Source organism: Berghia stephanieae, chromosome 6 (genome assembly GCF_034508935.2).
Source record: "Berghia stephanieae isolate SIO BIC M18660-M18661 chromosome 6, UCSD_Bste_1.3, whole genome shotgun sequence".
Classification (NCBI taxonomy): domain Eukaryota; kingdom Metazoa; phylum Mollusca; class Gastropoda; order Nudibranchia; family Aeolidiidae; genus Berghia; species Berghia stephanieae.
In genome coordinates this window covers 65,274,673-65,291,194 of record NC_088365.1, presented here as the reverse complement: position 1 = coordinate 65,291,194, position 16,522 = coordinate 65,274,673, and the positions used below count along the sequence as shown (strand labels likewise).

Sequence of the window (16,522 nt, the reverse complement as noted above, 5' to 3'; positions counted from 1 at the left end):
ATCAGATGTAGATTCCAAGAGCACACCACCAATGTACTTAGTTTGAAATCACCTACAAGTCTCATCCAGACACAAGCACAAAATCCAACAAAGAGGAACACACTCAAATGCTTACATTATACATTCAAAATAAAAATAATAATACATAACAGCGAGATGATTTACAAGGAAAAAAATATCATCTCCCAAAACCATAACTATGCATTTGACTGTTTCCCTCCCAGCCAGGACTCCGACAAGGGCCAGGAAAAAACCAAGTAATCTCATTCCAAGACAAAGGCAGAAAGCATGCTGGAAAACAGATATAAGGGGATAGAAGACACAGTGTGTACCTCCCTGCCCGCTATGGGAGGTAAGGGTCCCCACCCAGAATTTTCATTTTAATTTCAGTGATTGGAGTCTGGGTCACTCATGACATGATACCGAGTGGAGGAGATGGGTCACAAACTGAAAACAATTCATTGCAATATAAACATAATACAAGACTACTGTTGTAGAAAAGAAAAAAGAAACGTGTTTCATGCAATGAGCTGCAGTCATCAAAACAAGGTGACACGAGATATTGAAATTGAAATGTGCAAAAAAATACAACTTTGATTCGAGATCTATCGACATAATTTATGTTTTAACAGCTGTGAATGAAGGAAAACAAACTCACCTCACAAATAATAACAACATTAGCATCTCAAACTCAAAACGGCAATTCATTATTTTTCCTCACAGCTCAACTGCCAACCAATAACATGCATCATAAAAGCTCAATTTTTAACACAGTTGGCAGTGGTAAATCAGCACATGCCGTATTAACACACAACAGACATCATTTCTTGATGATTCCTTGCATCAAACACAGATCACTGCTATATACAAGTAATAGAAACAAATAAAAGAACTCATGATTGATATGTCAACAAAATGCCATCTCATCAAAACTAAATAAATAGTAAAAATCTAAAATAAACATATTTTTTTTTGGTCATGAAACACAAACAAACAAACAAATTTTAAAAATTCAGTAGATTTCCACAAAAACTGGATTACCGTTTCAAATCTATCGTGAGGTAAAAACTGAATTCAACAAATGTTTATGTTTTAGGGTTTGAACAAGAAAGGAAAAAAAAAGACACAACAAGCACACAGTACAATTTCTTTCGATTGTAACATCATTTGAGGCCTGAAAAGACACTTAAGTAGCAAGGAAATGCTTTCAAAACATTGTAATAATAATCACAACCTATTAGCAACCAACATCATCATCGTCATCATCATCATTATTATTATCATATACAAATTGATCAAATTATTATTATCATTATCATTATATTGGTGTTGTTTTCGCCTTCAAATTGACTGCATAGACACCTAGGGAACTCGATAAAGAGTCCGATAAAACATTGTACACCAGACAATTCACCCGTCCATGATATGCGCCAGGACATTAAACGTCATCATTTTACACATTATTATCCAATCAAACAATTCCCCTCATTGGAAAAAAATTGTCTATAAAATGACATGAATTATAATTGTGTCTGGATATGGTGAAAATTGGACTCGAAAATAAAAAAAATAAAAGTAAATTCAGCATTACCGAATACAGATGAGAAGCAATGGGTGACAAATGAAAGAGACAAAACAACTCCACTGTGTCCATACAGGATGGTGTCATTGATATTAAAAACAAAAACGTGTTTAAATTCATTATTTTTGTTTAGTATCTTTTCTCCACTTTGATGATCATTGAAATAACTTTTTTTTTTTAATATTCATGATTTTTAAAAAATATATTAACAGTCAAAATAAGGATATTTTCTTAAAACAGATTTGCTAGAAACAGGACACGTATTCATCCAATTTCCGTTTATCCAGACTTGATTGTTGTACACAAAGTAGTAGCAGATAAACACAGTTTGAGATGAGAGTGGAAAACATTACAGGGTAAGTACATGATGATTTCAAAATTAGGGACAGCAGGAGCTTTACCAATCAAGGACAATGAGCTTTACCAGGAACACAAAATGTTCTGGGTTGTTTTTGTTTTGTTTTATAAATGGCTGAAAACCAAATTTATCTTGGACTTGACTTGTAGCACAGTGGATGGAACCTCGGATCTAACAACACACCCAAAACGTCCACATTTTCTATCTTCGTTGATTGAATTCAATCTTCCATTCCATTTGGCTACTGTTATTTGTATCTTTGAGCTTCAAGCAGCAACACATTTGGATTATATCCAAGAAACACAATATTTGTCTGATACAAAAAAATCCAGTGAGATCAGTATAGTTAATTAATATATATATGCAAGATGACAAAATTCTGAGTGTTTTGTGTGTGTGTGTGTGTGTGTGTGTGTGTGTGTGTGTGTGTGTGCGTGTAAGTTTATGAGATATTTGTTTGTTTGTTTGTTGCTTTAGGTCTCTTCCAACACAATTGAGGTTATATGAGAGACCGCTGAAACAAAAAAACAAGCAATCTAACAAAAATAGTACAAATGTAAATCAAAATCATAACCTAAAGATATCATAAGCTAAATTATAAATAACCAAGAACAAACAGGCAGAAGATTTACAGAAAAAAAAATATCCCTGTCAAAAATACAATCACAAACCAAAGAAGCAGGATAGGCTAGTAAAGAGAAGAAGAAACGACATCACTATCGGATCGTACACCCATGCAAACATCATAGGTATACGATTCAAGGGTGATGCTCCCATCCAACCACCCGCTATGAGATATAATTCGATTACAATTGTTGTGTACGTCTATGTGTGTGTATCAGTTTATGAGATAGAATGCAATTATGTGTGTTGTGTATGCATTTGTGTGAGTGATATCATGGGTTTCAGTGTGTTGTTGGTCGTGTACAAGTATAAGAGAAATCTAAAATAACATGTTATATCACATACACACACACACACACACACACACACACATGATGAGGCAGATCTAATTCAAACATTATAGTAACAATAATATGATTATCTGGTGATTGTCAACAACTTTTTCACACATTTTACAATCCAGTCAATCCCGTTCATGTTGTGATAATTTACAGTAGGCAATGACAGAATTTTAAAACAACAACACTCTATTAAATCAACCACTTTCTCATCAAGAAAATACAAGATAATAACAAGAAATGAAGTAAGTAGGAAAGTGCCAGCGCAGCAGCGGCGATGGGGGCTCGAACCCATGACTTTACCGCCCAGGCAGAGTTGTCGTACCAGTAAGGCTGCGGGTTCGAGCCCCCATTGTTGTTGCGACATTGTTATTCCCTATTGTCTTCTGGCACTTTCCTACTCACTTCATTTCTTGTTACTATCAACATAAGTGCCTGTTCCACTCACTTTTCTGAATACAAGATACAACTTCACACCAATGTAAACTGTAACTCAAAAATCTTTTGTTTATTCTTCCAAGTTGCACGACACCGAGCACAGCCCTCATATGCGACATCATCAGCTTTAGCCCACAAGATGTCGATGGCTTCCATTAAGGATTTTGCATCTGTGTTTGTTTTGAAGGGTTTTACCGCGCCTGCGACACATTAAGGCCATTTCAGTGCCAGTAAACAAGAATGTGTGTTTACTACTCTCTTGGAAGAAATTATCAAGACTTGAAAGAAATTTAAAAAGGGTTACTTAGAAATTTAAAAAAAAAAAAAAAAAAAAGAGAGAGAGAGAGAGAAAGAAAGAAAAAAAAGAAAGGAAAAAAGTGTGTGTGTGTGTGTGGGGGGGGGGGGGGGGGGGTTGATTACCAATAATATTCCTCTTCCTATTCTGTGTAAAATACAATTGAATTGGTTCAAGTCCAATCTTGTCAACGAGCCAAGATAGAGAGGGTGATTCGATAGAAAATGAACATGATATATTAGCACCTACACACCGTCAACATACAACGCAACGCCATTGAAATACACGTGTAACCCAAACTGTCCACACCTCAAATAAACGTATTACAGTAGAAGCCGTGGCGTGTTCACATCTTTTAATGAAAATGTTGCTGCTTGAAGCTCCAGGGAAAAAAACATCGAAAAGGATCGAATTAGACGAAGACAGATACTGTGGACATCTCAGGTTTCCTGTTTATCATTACTACTGTTGCTTCTGTTACTGCTAATGCCACTTATGATAATACTAATACCTACATTGCTCACATTTTGTATTTATTTCCAATTCCATTGTGTTTATTTTCCAACAATAGTCTCTACTTTATTTTATTTCACTTTCTACACTGCACTATACAGTTCCTCCCCGCCTCCCTTTTTATTTTTTAAACTTAATTGATTGCACACTTTTTATACATTATATATAATGTTCTATTTTAATTTGTGCTTCCTTACAAAGGAGCATACTATTTCCTGCCCCATCAATGTTTTTGTTTATTCACCTTAACGACGCCACTACCACATTATCTCATTCATCTGTAGTGTTTCATTCATCCTGTTTGGTTGATAAAGGGGAAACCCAAAATGTCCACATTATCTGTTTTTGTCTAATAAACTGAAGCTTATAATTCAATCCTTATTGTTATTTTTTCACATATTTTAAAGACTCACCCTGTAATCAAGCAAAGCTGACAACAACAACAACAACAACAACAACAACAACAACAACAACAACAACAAATGTAAAAGTTTTAGTTTAATATATATTAAAACCATTAAAAAAGGGGGGCATCTTCCTTAAAAGATATCTTCTCTTAGAAATTATAATATGTTGAAAAAAAAAAGATCCGAATTACGATCTGACTGTAGAAGGGTTCATACCCTGCCTAAGATAAAAATGAGATTATTCTTTGTGTCATGGCTTTGATAGGCAGAACATAAAGATAACACACACCGCTACACGGCATTCATTTATAGAGAGCATTGGTATGATTAAAAATCAAACAGAATCATTTCTTCTCCTAAAAGCATCATTTTATCCAACATAGAAATATCAAGACAAATAATAATCATATAAAGGGAGAGAAACCTTACATAATAGAAACATATAAGATTCAACAAAGTAAACACACACAGATGAATTATTCCCCTTGGCACTCTAACAGTAATAGTAATAGTACTATTCTCTCTAAATTTTGAAATATTGCTTGAATTAGAACAAAATGGCGGTACAAGGTAGAGTTGTAGGGAATTTTGATAAGAATGCAGCGTGCAATGAAAGACGTTTTTTAATGACTCATAAACACCAGCCATAAAAATATAAAAAAATAAAAAATATTTCACATAAAACTCAAGGATTAATAAGAATTTTTGACAGCCATGTAACTTTGTTGGAAAAGGGAGGAGAGGAACGTCAAAATGAACAATTATTTCTTGGAACCTATTTGAGATGAAACGGGGGACATTGGGTAAAATGATACATTGAAGACCTCGACAAGTCAGACAGGAGTACCACTATTTCATTGAACTCTCCAAATGTCGAACTCTTTGATGATTACTTTGGTCTCAGTCTTGTAAGTTTACATACACAAGTGTTTTGTTACATATTGAAATTTTTTTTTTCACTTAAATTACGCCCTTCCACCACGACATCATAAGATACCGTCGCCAAGGCATTCCAGGAAGGAATATAGATAATCCATCAAACAGGATGTCTGATGTCAACAGGAATCACCCATGTTGTCCAAAAGAGCAAATTGGGGGTTAAACGCTCAGCCACTTCGCCCCACAAGGAATAAAGAACAGACTAAAACAGATTTAAAGGTTACCACTGCCTGCAACAGGATTCTCAAAAAAGACAACAGGAATTAGTCTGAGGAAAAAACATAGATAAAAATCTCAAGAACATGCGTATGCATGAGTCCAGTCCCAGGTTTAAGAATTCTGGTAAAATGAGGGTCAGTTTATCAATCAATATAGAATTTGAAGGACGAGTTTTCTGGCCAAAATATTTCCAATTCGTTTTTTTTTTTTTTTGGTTGTTGCAGAGTCCAATAGAACTAAAGCTATAAACACCACCACCACCACCAACAACAACAACAACAACAGCATCAACATCAACACAGATGACAACAACAACAACAACGATGACCGGTATCGGAGAGTAAGGCAAACCAAAGGTATAGACTTGTGGGTATGGCAGGGAAAGCATATATATTATAACTGTTATCACTACACAACAACATGAGACATTATAATATGATACATATATATATATATACATTGACACCATTCGCTTTGAACAGTCTGCTCTCCCAGTCATTGTCATTTGTAACCCAACACCTCAATCCAGTATGATGTCAGAGAGGTTTCGATACAGACAATTGAATATTAAGTCCAAAATGTGAGACTTTGGGGTAAGCTTTCCTGTTTTATTTGGGAAAAAAGATAAAGATCTGAACAAATATCATTATTATTATTCGCAGACCCACCAATGCCTAAAATAATGAATCAAACAGTGTAAATTCCACACTTATTCTGGACAAATATTACTCGTATACCCAGCAATGCCCAAAATAATGGACCAAACAGTGTAAATTCCACACTTTTTCTGGACAAATATTACTCGTAGACCCAACAATGCCCAAAATAATGGACCAAACAGTGTAAATTCCACACTTTTTCTGGACAAATATTACTCGTAGACCCAACAATGCCTAAAATAATGGACCAAACAGTGTAAATTCCACACTTATTCTGGACAAATATTACTCGTAGACCCAACAATGCCTAAAATAATGGACCAAACAGTGTAAATTCCACACTTATTCTGGACAAATATTACTCGTAGACCCATTAACACCATATTAATGAATCAAATAACAGTGTAAAATCTGCAAGCAATGTTTGGTACAGATAAAACAACAAAAACACCACTTTGATTTCCACACCGCTTGTACACAACGACGCATACAAGAAGCTGTGATCGAGTTATGAGGTGAACTATGGATGTCATTTCATTTATAGAGTACATACGCACATCCCAGTCATCAAAACACATTCATATACATACACATTTACTCAATGACTCTCTCTCTCTCTCTAACACACACACACACACACATACACACACAAACACACACAACCACATACACATCTTGAATAAACGCTCTTCCATTTTTTTTCCAGTGCTATTTCATTTCCAGTCATCCCCAGGACGTCATCAGGGCCAGCCAGCATGGGAAAAGTCCACCAGAACAATCACACCATTATGGACACATCAAAACAACATACTCTGACGTCTGAGCTTTCCTGTGGAACAATTCAAGTACAAATTGCAATCACAATTGTTACATATTATTTATTTGTAAACAATGATTCAATAAATTGTGGGTATTTCATGTTTGATACTATCATGCATTAAAATGATGCGGGCAGACATAAGATTGGACTTGCAATTTTAATTCAGGCAAAGGAATATAATCACATCTCCATTCCATCTCCCACTAATCAGATTGTAAATCACCTGTATGATTTACAATTCAGGCAAAAGGAATATAATCACATCTCCATTCCATCTCCCACAAATGAGATTGTAAATCACCTGTATGATTTACAATTCAGGCAAAAGGAATATAATCACATCTCCATTCCATCTCCCACTAATGAGATTGTAAATCACCTGTATGATTTACAATTCAGGCAAAGGAATATAATCACATCTCCATTCCATCTCTCACCAATGTAATTGTAATTCACTTTTATCATTTACAATTCATGCATATATATATAATCACATCTACATTCTATCTCCAACTCAAAAGACTTTCCAAATGAACTGTATAAAGCCTGCTACAGGCAACAAACAAATAACTGTATCATTTTGGGTTGAAAAATACGAATTTAAATAAAGAAATCTGTATTAACCTAAAATGCATCATTTCCACCTTTATTTCCATAAAATTGTCATTATAAAATGGTTTAAAATTGATAAAATGAGTTTAAACTTTGTATCCACTGCCCATTCCTTGATGGAAACAGCCTCACTGGATTCTAGCAAGCCCAATTCCAGCACATTCAGCAATATAGCATGCAAGATCTAGGTGACCAAATTTCATCAACATAATAAGTCGTTATCTCCCTTGAGGGTCAGATGTTGACCCGCTCTGATTCTAGCACACTCTTTGGCTTCACTCTATAACGTGCTATAATCTAGCGAGTATTGTATAATACTGTTTTCATTAATTCTATTAAAATATTTTGGATAAAAAATCGAAATCTGTTGACAAAAAAAAATCTGGATCTGAATCTCAAAAAAACACAAAAATCTGTAAATTTACATATCGGTTAAATCTGTCTAAAACACGTCTAACTTCTACGTCTGACACAAGACTGAAGGGCTAGAACTCAGGTGGTTGCTGGTTCGGATAAGTAAGTAAGTAAGTCTAAAAGGCAGGGGGGGTGTATAGATAGTATGTACCTGGCTATGAACTCACAGCATTGCCATCCGGAAGTATAACGGACCAACACACAAAACTATGTGTAACCTTGAACATTTAGTCTCGTTAATACAGTTTAGTGAGAATAACTCATAAACGCGGATGGCAAAAAGCAATAACAAAGACCTGAGTGACGTCAAATTCATACTATCTATATATTTTACCTGTAGAGGCTAATGATGAAGACCTCATACCGGGGTCTCTGTGTAATGATATGCCAGGAATCGTGAATATAGAGACAGCTGGGAACAAAATAGAACATAGGTGATAAATAATTTCAAACTGATCCATTTAGCCAATCTAATAAAGTAAAAACATGTATTTGTCATTTTAAAAGTCTTTTTTGCTCATTAAAACTTTAAAAACTTAACTCAAATGTCATATTTTGACTATAAATTCATCTTTTAACATCTGAATCACCCTGATGAAATACCAATCTGAGGAGATTGGTCACATTTTAGTCTTACACCAGTGCCTGATCCCCAATTTTTCAGTTTGTTTTGTTTGTTTTTGAGAGATTTACAGCTCTTGCAACACAAATAAGTGATATCAGTACCGACAAAAGGAAGACAATGGGATAATTTAAAAAAAAAAATAGAACTAAAATTAAAGAACCCAAGAAAATATAAGAAAAAGTGGAATCTCATTCCAAGACAAAGACAGAAAGCATCTCAGAAACCAGTTGTAAAAGGATAGAAGACACAGCAAGTGACCTCCTGCCCACCATGGGAGATCAAAAGATTCCAACCAGAATTTGTGCGGCTATGTGGTCTAGTGGTATGACACTCGATTTCAGATCGGTAAGTCCTGGGTTTGAGCCTCGTGCTCTGCGCATAGTTGAGTCCTTGTAAAAGGCTTTTTACTCACATTCTCTCACCGTACTCAGGTGTAAAATGAGTACCCGGCCGTTAGCAGCGTTGTCTTTGTCCGAAAAATTGTAATATCACCTAACATGCGGCATGTTCCGTCCTACATGTTAAATGTTGCTGTTGACCAGGGACCCCTTGTAAAGCGCTTTGAGCACATTTAGTGGATATTGCGCTATATAAAGCTCAATTATTTTTTTTTAACCAGAATTTTTCGCTTTTATAATTTGAGAAAAAACTGTACTTACTGTCAGGCAACTTGTGTATAGTGGATCCCAAGGCATCAAAAAATGCATGTTTTAGAGCATCCAGGGCAGAAATACGAATGGCAGAGTTGTACTGTGGGAAAAATTAGAAACATAAATAATAATAATAATAATAATAATAATAATAATAATAATAATAATAATAATAATAATAATAATAATAATAATAATAATAATAATAATAATCATAATAATAATAATAATAATAATAATAATAATAATAATAATAATAATAATAGTAATTCTTGTTAAATTCTTGTTAAAATTAGGAATCAGTTTATGCCATTGAGTGATAGTCATCAATTTGCTTACAAACCAGGACGTGGCGTAGAGGATGCCATTTTGCTGTTTACAAACAACATCTACAGGCATCTAGATCACGCTAGGAGCTATTGCAGATTGCTTTTTGCAGATTTTTCTTCAGCGTTCAATACAATGCAACCTCAGTTGGTTGTTCAAAAATTGACTAGTCTGAATTTAAACAAGTATATAATTGCTTGGGTGCTCGAATTTCTTACGGAGAGAGCACAATATGTTCAATTAGGGCAAAACAAATCTTCCTGTATAACTACAAATACTGGTGCTCCTCAAGGTTGTGTATTGTCCCCTGTATTATTCACAATATACACGAATGACTGTAGAAGTCAAAACCTGAGTGTACCTTTAATAAAGTTTGCAGATGACACCGCTCTTCAAGGCCTCATAACAAATGGCAACGAAGTGGCTTATAGGCAAGAAATTGATAGATTTGTGTCTTGGTGTGATGCCCACCACCTAGAGCTTAACATAAGCAAGACAAAGGAGCTAGTGATTGACTTTAGGAGAGTGAAGGAACCGATAGAACCGTTAAAATTAAAGGACCAATTCGTCCAGCGAGTTCCTCACTACAAATACCTTGGTGTAACGATTGATGACAGGCTCAAGTGGGATGAACACTTGAAAATAATTAGGCATAAGATGTGCAGACGTACATATTTTTTATTGAAACTCTCTCAGTTTAGAATAGATAAAACCCTCTGCACATTATTTTATAGAGCAGTAATCGAAAGTGTTTTGTCATTTTGTATAACAGCTTGGGGAGGCAATTGCTTAGCAGTGGAAAGGAACAAAATAAATTCAAATATTAAAAAATCCATTAAACGCTATATAAATGATGTTGACGATGTAGATCTTTTATACGAGAAATTTTGTATAAATAAAATAACTAAAATATTAAATGACCAGTATCATCCACTAAGACCATCAATTATTATGTCAGAAAGAAGTGGTCGCCCTTTCTCTATTTCAACGAAAACAGAGAGACACCGAAAATCTTTTCTGCCGTCCAGTATTAGGCTTTATAACAACAAGCAATAATCATTTTATATAATTATTTCTCATTTTTACTTTTTAAAAATATAAATATTAATTTATTAATTTATTTGTTTTGCAATCTTTTCAATTTTCAATTTATAGTGACAGTTTTAACTATTTTACAGTGTTGAAATTATTCATATTATAAAGCGCAGCTCTGGTTATAGAGCTGCTCCTTTTTTATATATATACATCCTATTTCCATTGTATTTTTATCTTATGTGTAAATTATAACACGTCTGTACAAAAAATTTCCTTTTTGGGATGCAATAAAGTATTATTATTATTATTATTATTATTATTATTATTATTATTATTATTATTATTATTAATAATAATAATAATAATAATAATAATAATAATAATAATAATAATAATAATAATAGTAATAATAATAATAATAATAATAATAATAATAATAATAATAATAATAATAATAATAATAATAATAGATCTTTATTGTCCATAAATATGGCCACATGTCATTTAGTTACACTTGTTATAACGCTACATAAAATAAACATTTAAGGGTACAAATGGCAGAGTTGTACTATTGGAAAATATAAACATAAACATTTAAGGGTACAAATGGCAGAGTTGTACTATTAGAAAATATAAACATAAACATTTAAGGGTACGAGTGGCAGTGTTGTAGTCTTGGAAAATATAAACATAAATATTATTTTACACCAGAGACTGCTCTCTTAATTTGTCATTTTGATAATACTCAAAGGCAATACATTGAATAGTCAAGGGTTGGGATGACAAACGACAGATATGCCAATAACTTGACTGAACCCCGGGAATTATCTCGTCCCTTTGCTTTAGAGCTCTACCCAACTAGTCTAATCCAGTGTAAGTTATACCTATTCTTGGGGGCCCTGATAGCTCAGTTGGTAGAGCACTCGCTACACAAACAAAGGAACCGAAATCGATCCTGGGTGTAGTCAACATTTTTTTTTTCTGAACCCCCAATCCACCCAGCAGTGACTGGGCAGCTGGATCTGTTAAATCTGGTGGAAAGTACTTTGCGACAGACTAGCGCCGTCCTATCCAAAGGATAGCAAGCAATTGCTATTTCCATTTCACCCTAAAGAAACCGGGATAAACTCTGGCTCCATGGGCCCAATGGCTCTGAAGGACTACTTTAATTTTTTTTTTAATTTATGCCTAGTCTTAAACTTTTGTAGAGTAGACAGACATATGAGTAAACAACCAGATACTGACCTTCAAGTATCTTTCCAGAAGATCCAAACCATCAGTGTCCAACCTGAAAACAAACAAAATGTTTAAAAACAGACATGAAGATTGATTTGATGATATGATAAAAATGATAATAATAATAATAAAAATATTAATAATAATAATAATAATAATAATAATAATAATAATAATAATAATAATAATAATAATAATAATAATAATAATAATAATAATAATAATAATAAAATTAATAATAATAATAATAATAATAATAATAATAATAATAATAATAATAATAATAATAATAATAATAATAATAATAATAATAATAATAATAATAATAATAATGTTTAATACTTAAGACAGTTTTTACCCTCCTGATAGCAGTTAGGCCTCAGGTTAAAACCGGATAAATAATGGAGAAAAAACAAACTATGACTTGAAGAAGATCAACAGTCTAACTCTAAAAGGAGTTAAGCAAGCAAACCTACCTACTTGAAAATCTAAAAAAATTGCAATATTTAGAAGATATAAATTGCGGTCGCTAAAGTTAGCTTTAATAATCAACAAATTATCCTCACAAAAGATCAAATAACACTTCGAAACCCTTAAAATGATGTCGTCTGGCATCAACTTTCATTTTCAGTAAGTCTTAACTCACTCAATCCTAGAGATTTTTGCTACTTTTCAAAATTGGCAAAATGTATTAAAAATGAGCATGTAAATGTATAGTTTTATTCAACTTCCATCAACATGTAAAAACTAAAAACATTAGCTTTGATACTATGCCAAAATTTGTCTCAGAAAAATGTAATAAATGGGCATGGGGTAACAGTAACCCCGGGTATACTACGGATATAGTCGGTGTTAGGGTTGAGTGGGTTAATAACTTGGAGATGCTCCTGAAGTTCTGAAAATGGAGCCAAAATTGAATGGAACAAACTACTGCATGGTATAATAGATATCACAGACCCAACATCATTTCAACGCATTTTCCACACATACAAAAACACTGGGAGGATTGGATGATTGGAGTGACAGGATTAGTGTGGTGTGATAGATAGCATTTGTGTGCATAAGATTTGTGGCGATGGGCACAGTGTGTCTTTTGCATCTTTTGTTATGGTCTTAAACTTGAACTGAGCTTGAACATTCTGTAATTTTACTAAATTTTCGGAGGCAGGTCTCTACTACTACTAGTTGAATGTAAGCTTCAATTTAATTACAAAAACAGATCAAATGAATGTTCGGGTTTCCCCTTTATCAACAAAACAGGATGAATGAAACACCACAGATGAATGAGATGATGTGGTAGTGGCGTAGTTAAGATGATTATTCATCTTAACTACGCCACTACCACATCATCTCATTCATCTGTGGTGTTTCATTCATCCTGTTTTGTTGATAAAGGGGAAACCCGAAACATTCATTTGATCTGTTTTTGTAATTAAATTGAAGCTTACATTCAACTTCACGTTATTATTTATTTCTTCGAGCTTCGAGCAGCAACATTTACACTACTACTACTAGAGACTTGTCACCTTTCACAAATGCTAAGTCCTTACCTCGGAGCTATCGTAATGAGACTATCAGCCTGATATCGGGGGAAGTCATAGGCCAGGAAATCTTCGTTCTGAGACAGGCCTGGCATGCTATCTTCCGTAGGAATACCTAGCGTCTTGAATATCAAGTGGAGTTCCTCCTCTACCGTGGAGCCAGGGAACAATGGACGGCCGCACGCCATCTCGTAAAATATACAGCCAACTCCCCTGGAAGGACAAAGTGATTAATACCAGTAAACAAAGGCACATTGGGAAATACTTCAAGAATAAATCAATTATGAACAACCAAACAAAAAAAATTTAATTGAGCTTTATTGTTTTTGTTTTTAAAGGTTTTACGGCGCTTGCAACACATTTAAGTCATATAAGCGCCAGTAAAAAGGAAGACAATTGAATAGTAAAAACATTCTAGATGTACAATTAAAAGGACGTGATGAAAAAGTAAGACAAAGGGGAATTGGTTCAAATAGGGAACAGATGTAGATTCCAAGAGCAAACTATTGGTGTACTTAGTTTGAGATTAAAATTTTCAAAACTATAGAATCTATAATGAGGTATTTGATGACTTACCACATATCTATAGGGGTGGAATAGTCGGTGGATCCCAGCAAGACCTCCGGCGGTCTGTACCATAGAGTGACCACTTCGTTAGAATACGTTTTGGTAGGGATGGATTTGGCCCTTGCCAGACCTGGAACAAATATCAGAATAGCATGATTACAATTCAATAACAGTAAAAGAAACAAAAACAAAAAAAACCAACAAAAAAAACTAGAACATTTATATAGTGTAATATAGTAGCCATCGTTAACATATAGCCTGACACAAGAACCCTCAAGGACTGGCAGTTTGAAATAATTTTTTAGGTTTGTATAGCGTCTAGTGAGTTGTCGTTAGTAGAGCTCAAGGAGACAAGTGATTTCATTGGTTGAACTACTGAATACAACTCACGATTTGTTTTCTTCTGTGGCAAAAGACTGGCATTTTGATGTCCTTTTTTGGTCAGTGTCAGGCTATAACTTTACGATGGCTACGGTTATATCAACTGAACATGCTCAAAGCACTTTACAAGGGGTTTTAAGCCCACATCAACGCTTACCATGTAATATAAAATATGATGACTGTTGGCCGATATTATATTTTCTTTCCTTTCTGACAGAGACAAATCTGTTAACAGGCCAGGTACTCATTGAACACCCCGAATACAGTGTGAGAATGAGAGCAAAGAGCCTTTTATAAGGATTCAACAATGCACTGCTTATGAGCAGGACTCAAACCCTGGACCCTTGCAGGTGTGGTGGAACCACTAGACCACATAGCCAAACCGCCATCAACAGTGAACCCCTCTTGTATTAAGAAGAAAAATGTTATTTTGTTTGATAAATATTGAAAAGCTTTATCACCAATGGAAACTGTAGCCCACATTCCAATACCTGATTACAAAAGGATGTGCTTATATTTTCTCAGCCGTCTATATGTAATGTATTTATGTTATACTTATTTGTTTTTGTTGTTGGCCGAAACGTTCGACGATTGTCATTTTGTTCTTCCTTGCTTCAGTAATATTCATTTTTGTTTCTTGCTTTACACATATAGTAATGTATTGTTAAATAGTGCACAGCGCTTTACATCAACACAATATAATTTTCAAGAAAAATTACATGACATCAAAAAAGAAATGTTTTCAAGGGTTTCTTAAAACACAGACAATGATTTGGACTCTCCAATGCTCTGTGGAGTGGTGTTCCATAAAGATGGACAAAAATGACCAAAAAACCCTTGTTCCCACCTTTGTGCGAACAGGTGGGGGGGTTATTGGAGGAATGCAAAGGTCGGGTTATCAAATATTTCTAAAGCAGTTTGGTAAGATACGAAAAGGCAGTGGAAATGTCACTCAAATCATCAAATACTTGAAAACATTTTCTATAAACATCGCATTTGTTTTGTTTTTGTTTTGAGTGTGATTTTTGTTATTTTGGTTGTTTTTTGTTTTTTTTCTTAAATGAGCCTTACCAAAGTCAGCTAGTTTGAGTTCTCCTCTTTCGTTGATGAGCAGATTTTGGGGTTTCAAGTCCCGATGTAACACTCGCCTCTTATGGCAGTAGGAAAGACCCCTCAGGAGTTGGAACAAAAATAACTAAGGAGGAAAGAAGAAAAAGTAATATACAAAATTCTTTTAACTCCTGTGTTAGAAATTTGAAACAAGTTTGATTTGATATTAAGATATTTAATATTTCATTTTAGTCAGGATACCGTTACTACACATCAGTTTGTGGTATTTTTTCTATTACACTGTATGTAGCAAAATCAGGTTTTCCCAAAACACCAGAGGGGTACAATATTATATACGATTCTTTCATTTCTTTCTATTTATTAAACGAGTTATTTTTATCATGTCCAATAACACTACGAGCTTGAGAGTATGTTTTATTGCACCATGAAAAAAATATAACGAGTTTAATTAATAAATGATAATGAAACAATACGTTTATTCCACCCCTCCATGCAAGATATATTAGATATTTCGTGACCAATTATGATGTATGGTATTAGTACTTTATTCACCATAATTTGTATTTTTTCTCCAACCGCTTGAATGAAATTTGAATGTGCGAAAATATTCTGCAATCAATGAATAGGAATGGTTGAACTGTTGATATGAAAGACTTTGATTAACTTAGTGGAAAGATGGGTTTTTTTGACTTAGTGGAGAGATAGGGGTTTTTGACTTAGTGGAGAGATAGGGGTTTTTGACTTAGTGGAGAGATAGGGGTTTTTGACTTAGTGGAGAGATAGGGGTTTTTGACTTAGTGGAGAGATAGGGGTTTTTGACTTAGTGGAGAGATAGGGGTTTTTGACTTAGTGGAGAGATAGGGGTTTTTGA

At 34.1% G+C, this 16,522-nt stretch overlaps 1 protein-coding gene across 8 annotated transcripts in view; it reads right to left on the bottom strand.

Moving 5' to 3' along the window:
• Nucleotides 1-4,589: 4,589 nt before the first annotated feature.
• The window catches only part of LOC144975460 (cyclin-dependent kinase 18-like), a 245,146-nt gene continuing 233,213 nt past the window's right edge, over nt 4,590-16,522 (bottom strand). For 6 of the 8 annotated variants that reach the window (XM_078919561.1, XM_078919560.1, XM_078919558.1 and 3 more), the window contains 7 exons: nt 15,652-15,775; nt 14,209-14,329; nt 13,642-13,845; nt 12,101-12,143; nt 9,503-9,593; nt 8,553-8,630; nt 5,503-7,201 (listed from right to left, as the gene is read on the bottom strand). In XM_078919561.1, coding sequence (XP_078775687.1) covers nt 7,170-7,201; nt 8,553-8,630; nt 9,503-9,593; nt 12,101-12,143; nt 13,642-13,845; nt 14,209-14,329; nt 15,652-15,775 — 693 coding nt within the window. In that variant the 3' untranslated portion in view covers nt 5,503-7,169. Of the gene's footprint in view, nt 7,202-8,552; nt 8,631-9,502; nt 9,594-12,100; nt 12,144-13,641; nt 13,846-14,208; nt 14,330-15,651; nt 15,776-16,522 lie in introns of all 8 variants that reach the window. The other 2 variants (XR_013645924.1, XM_078919562.1) reach the window with 2 other exon arrangements.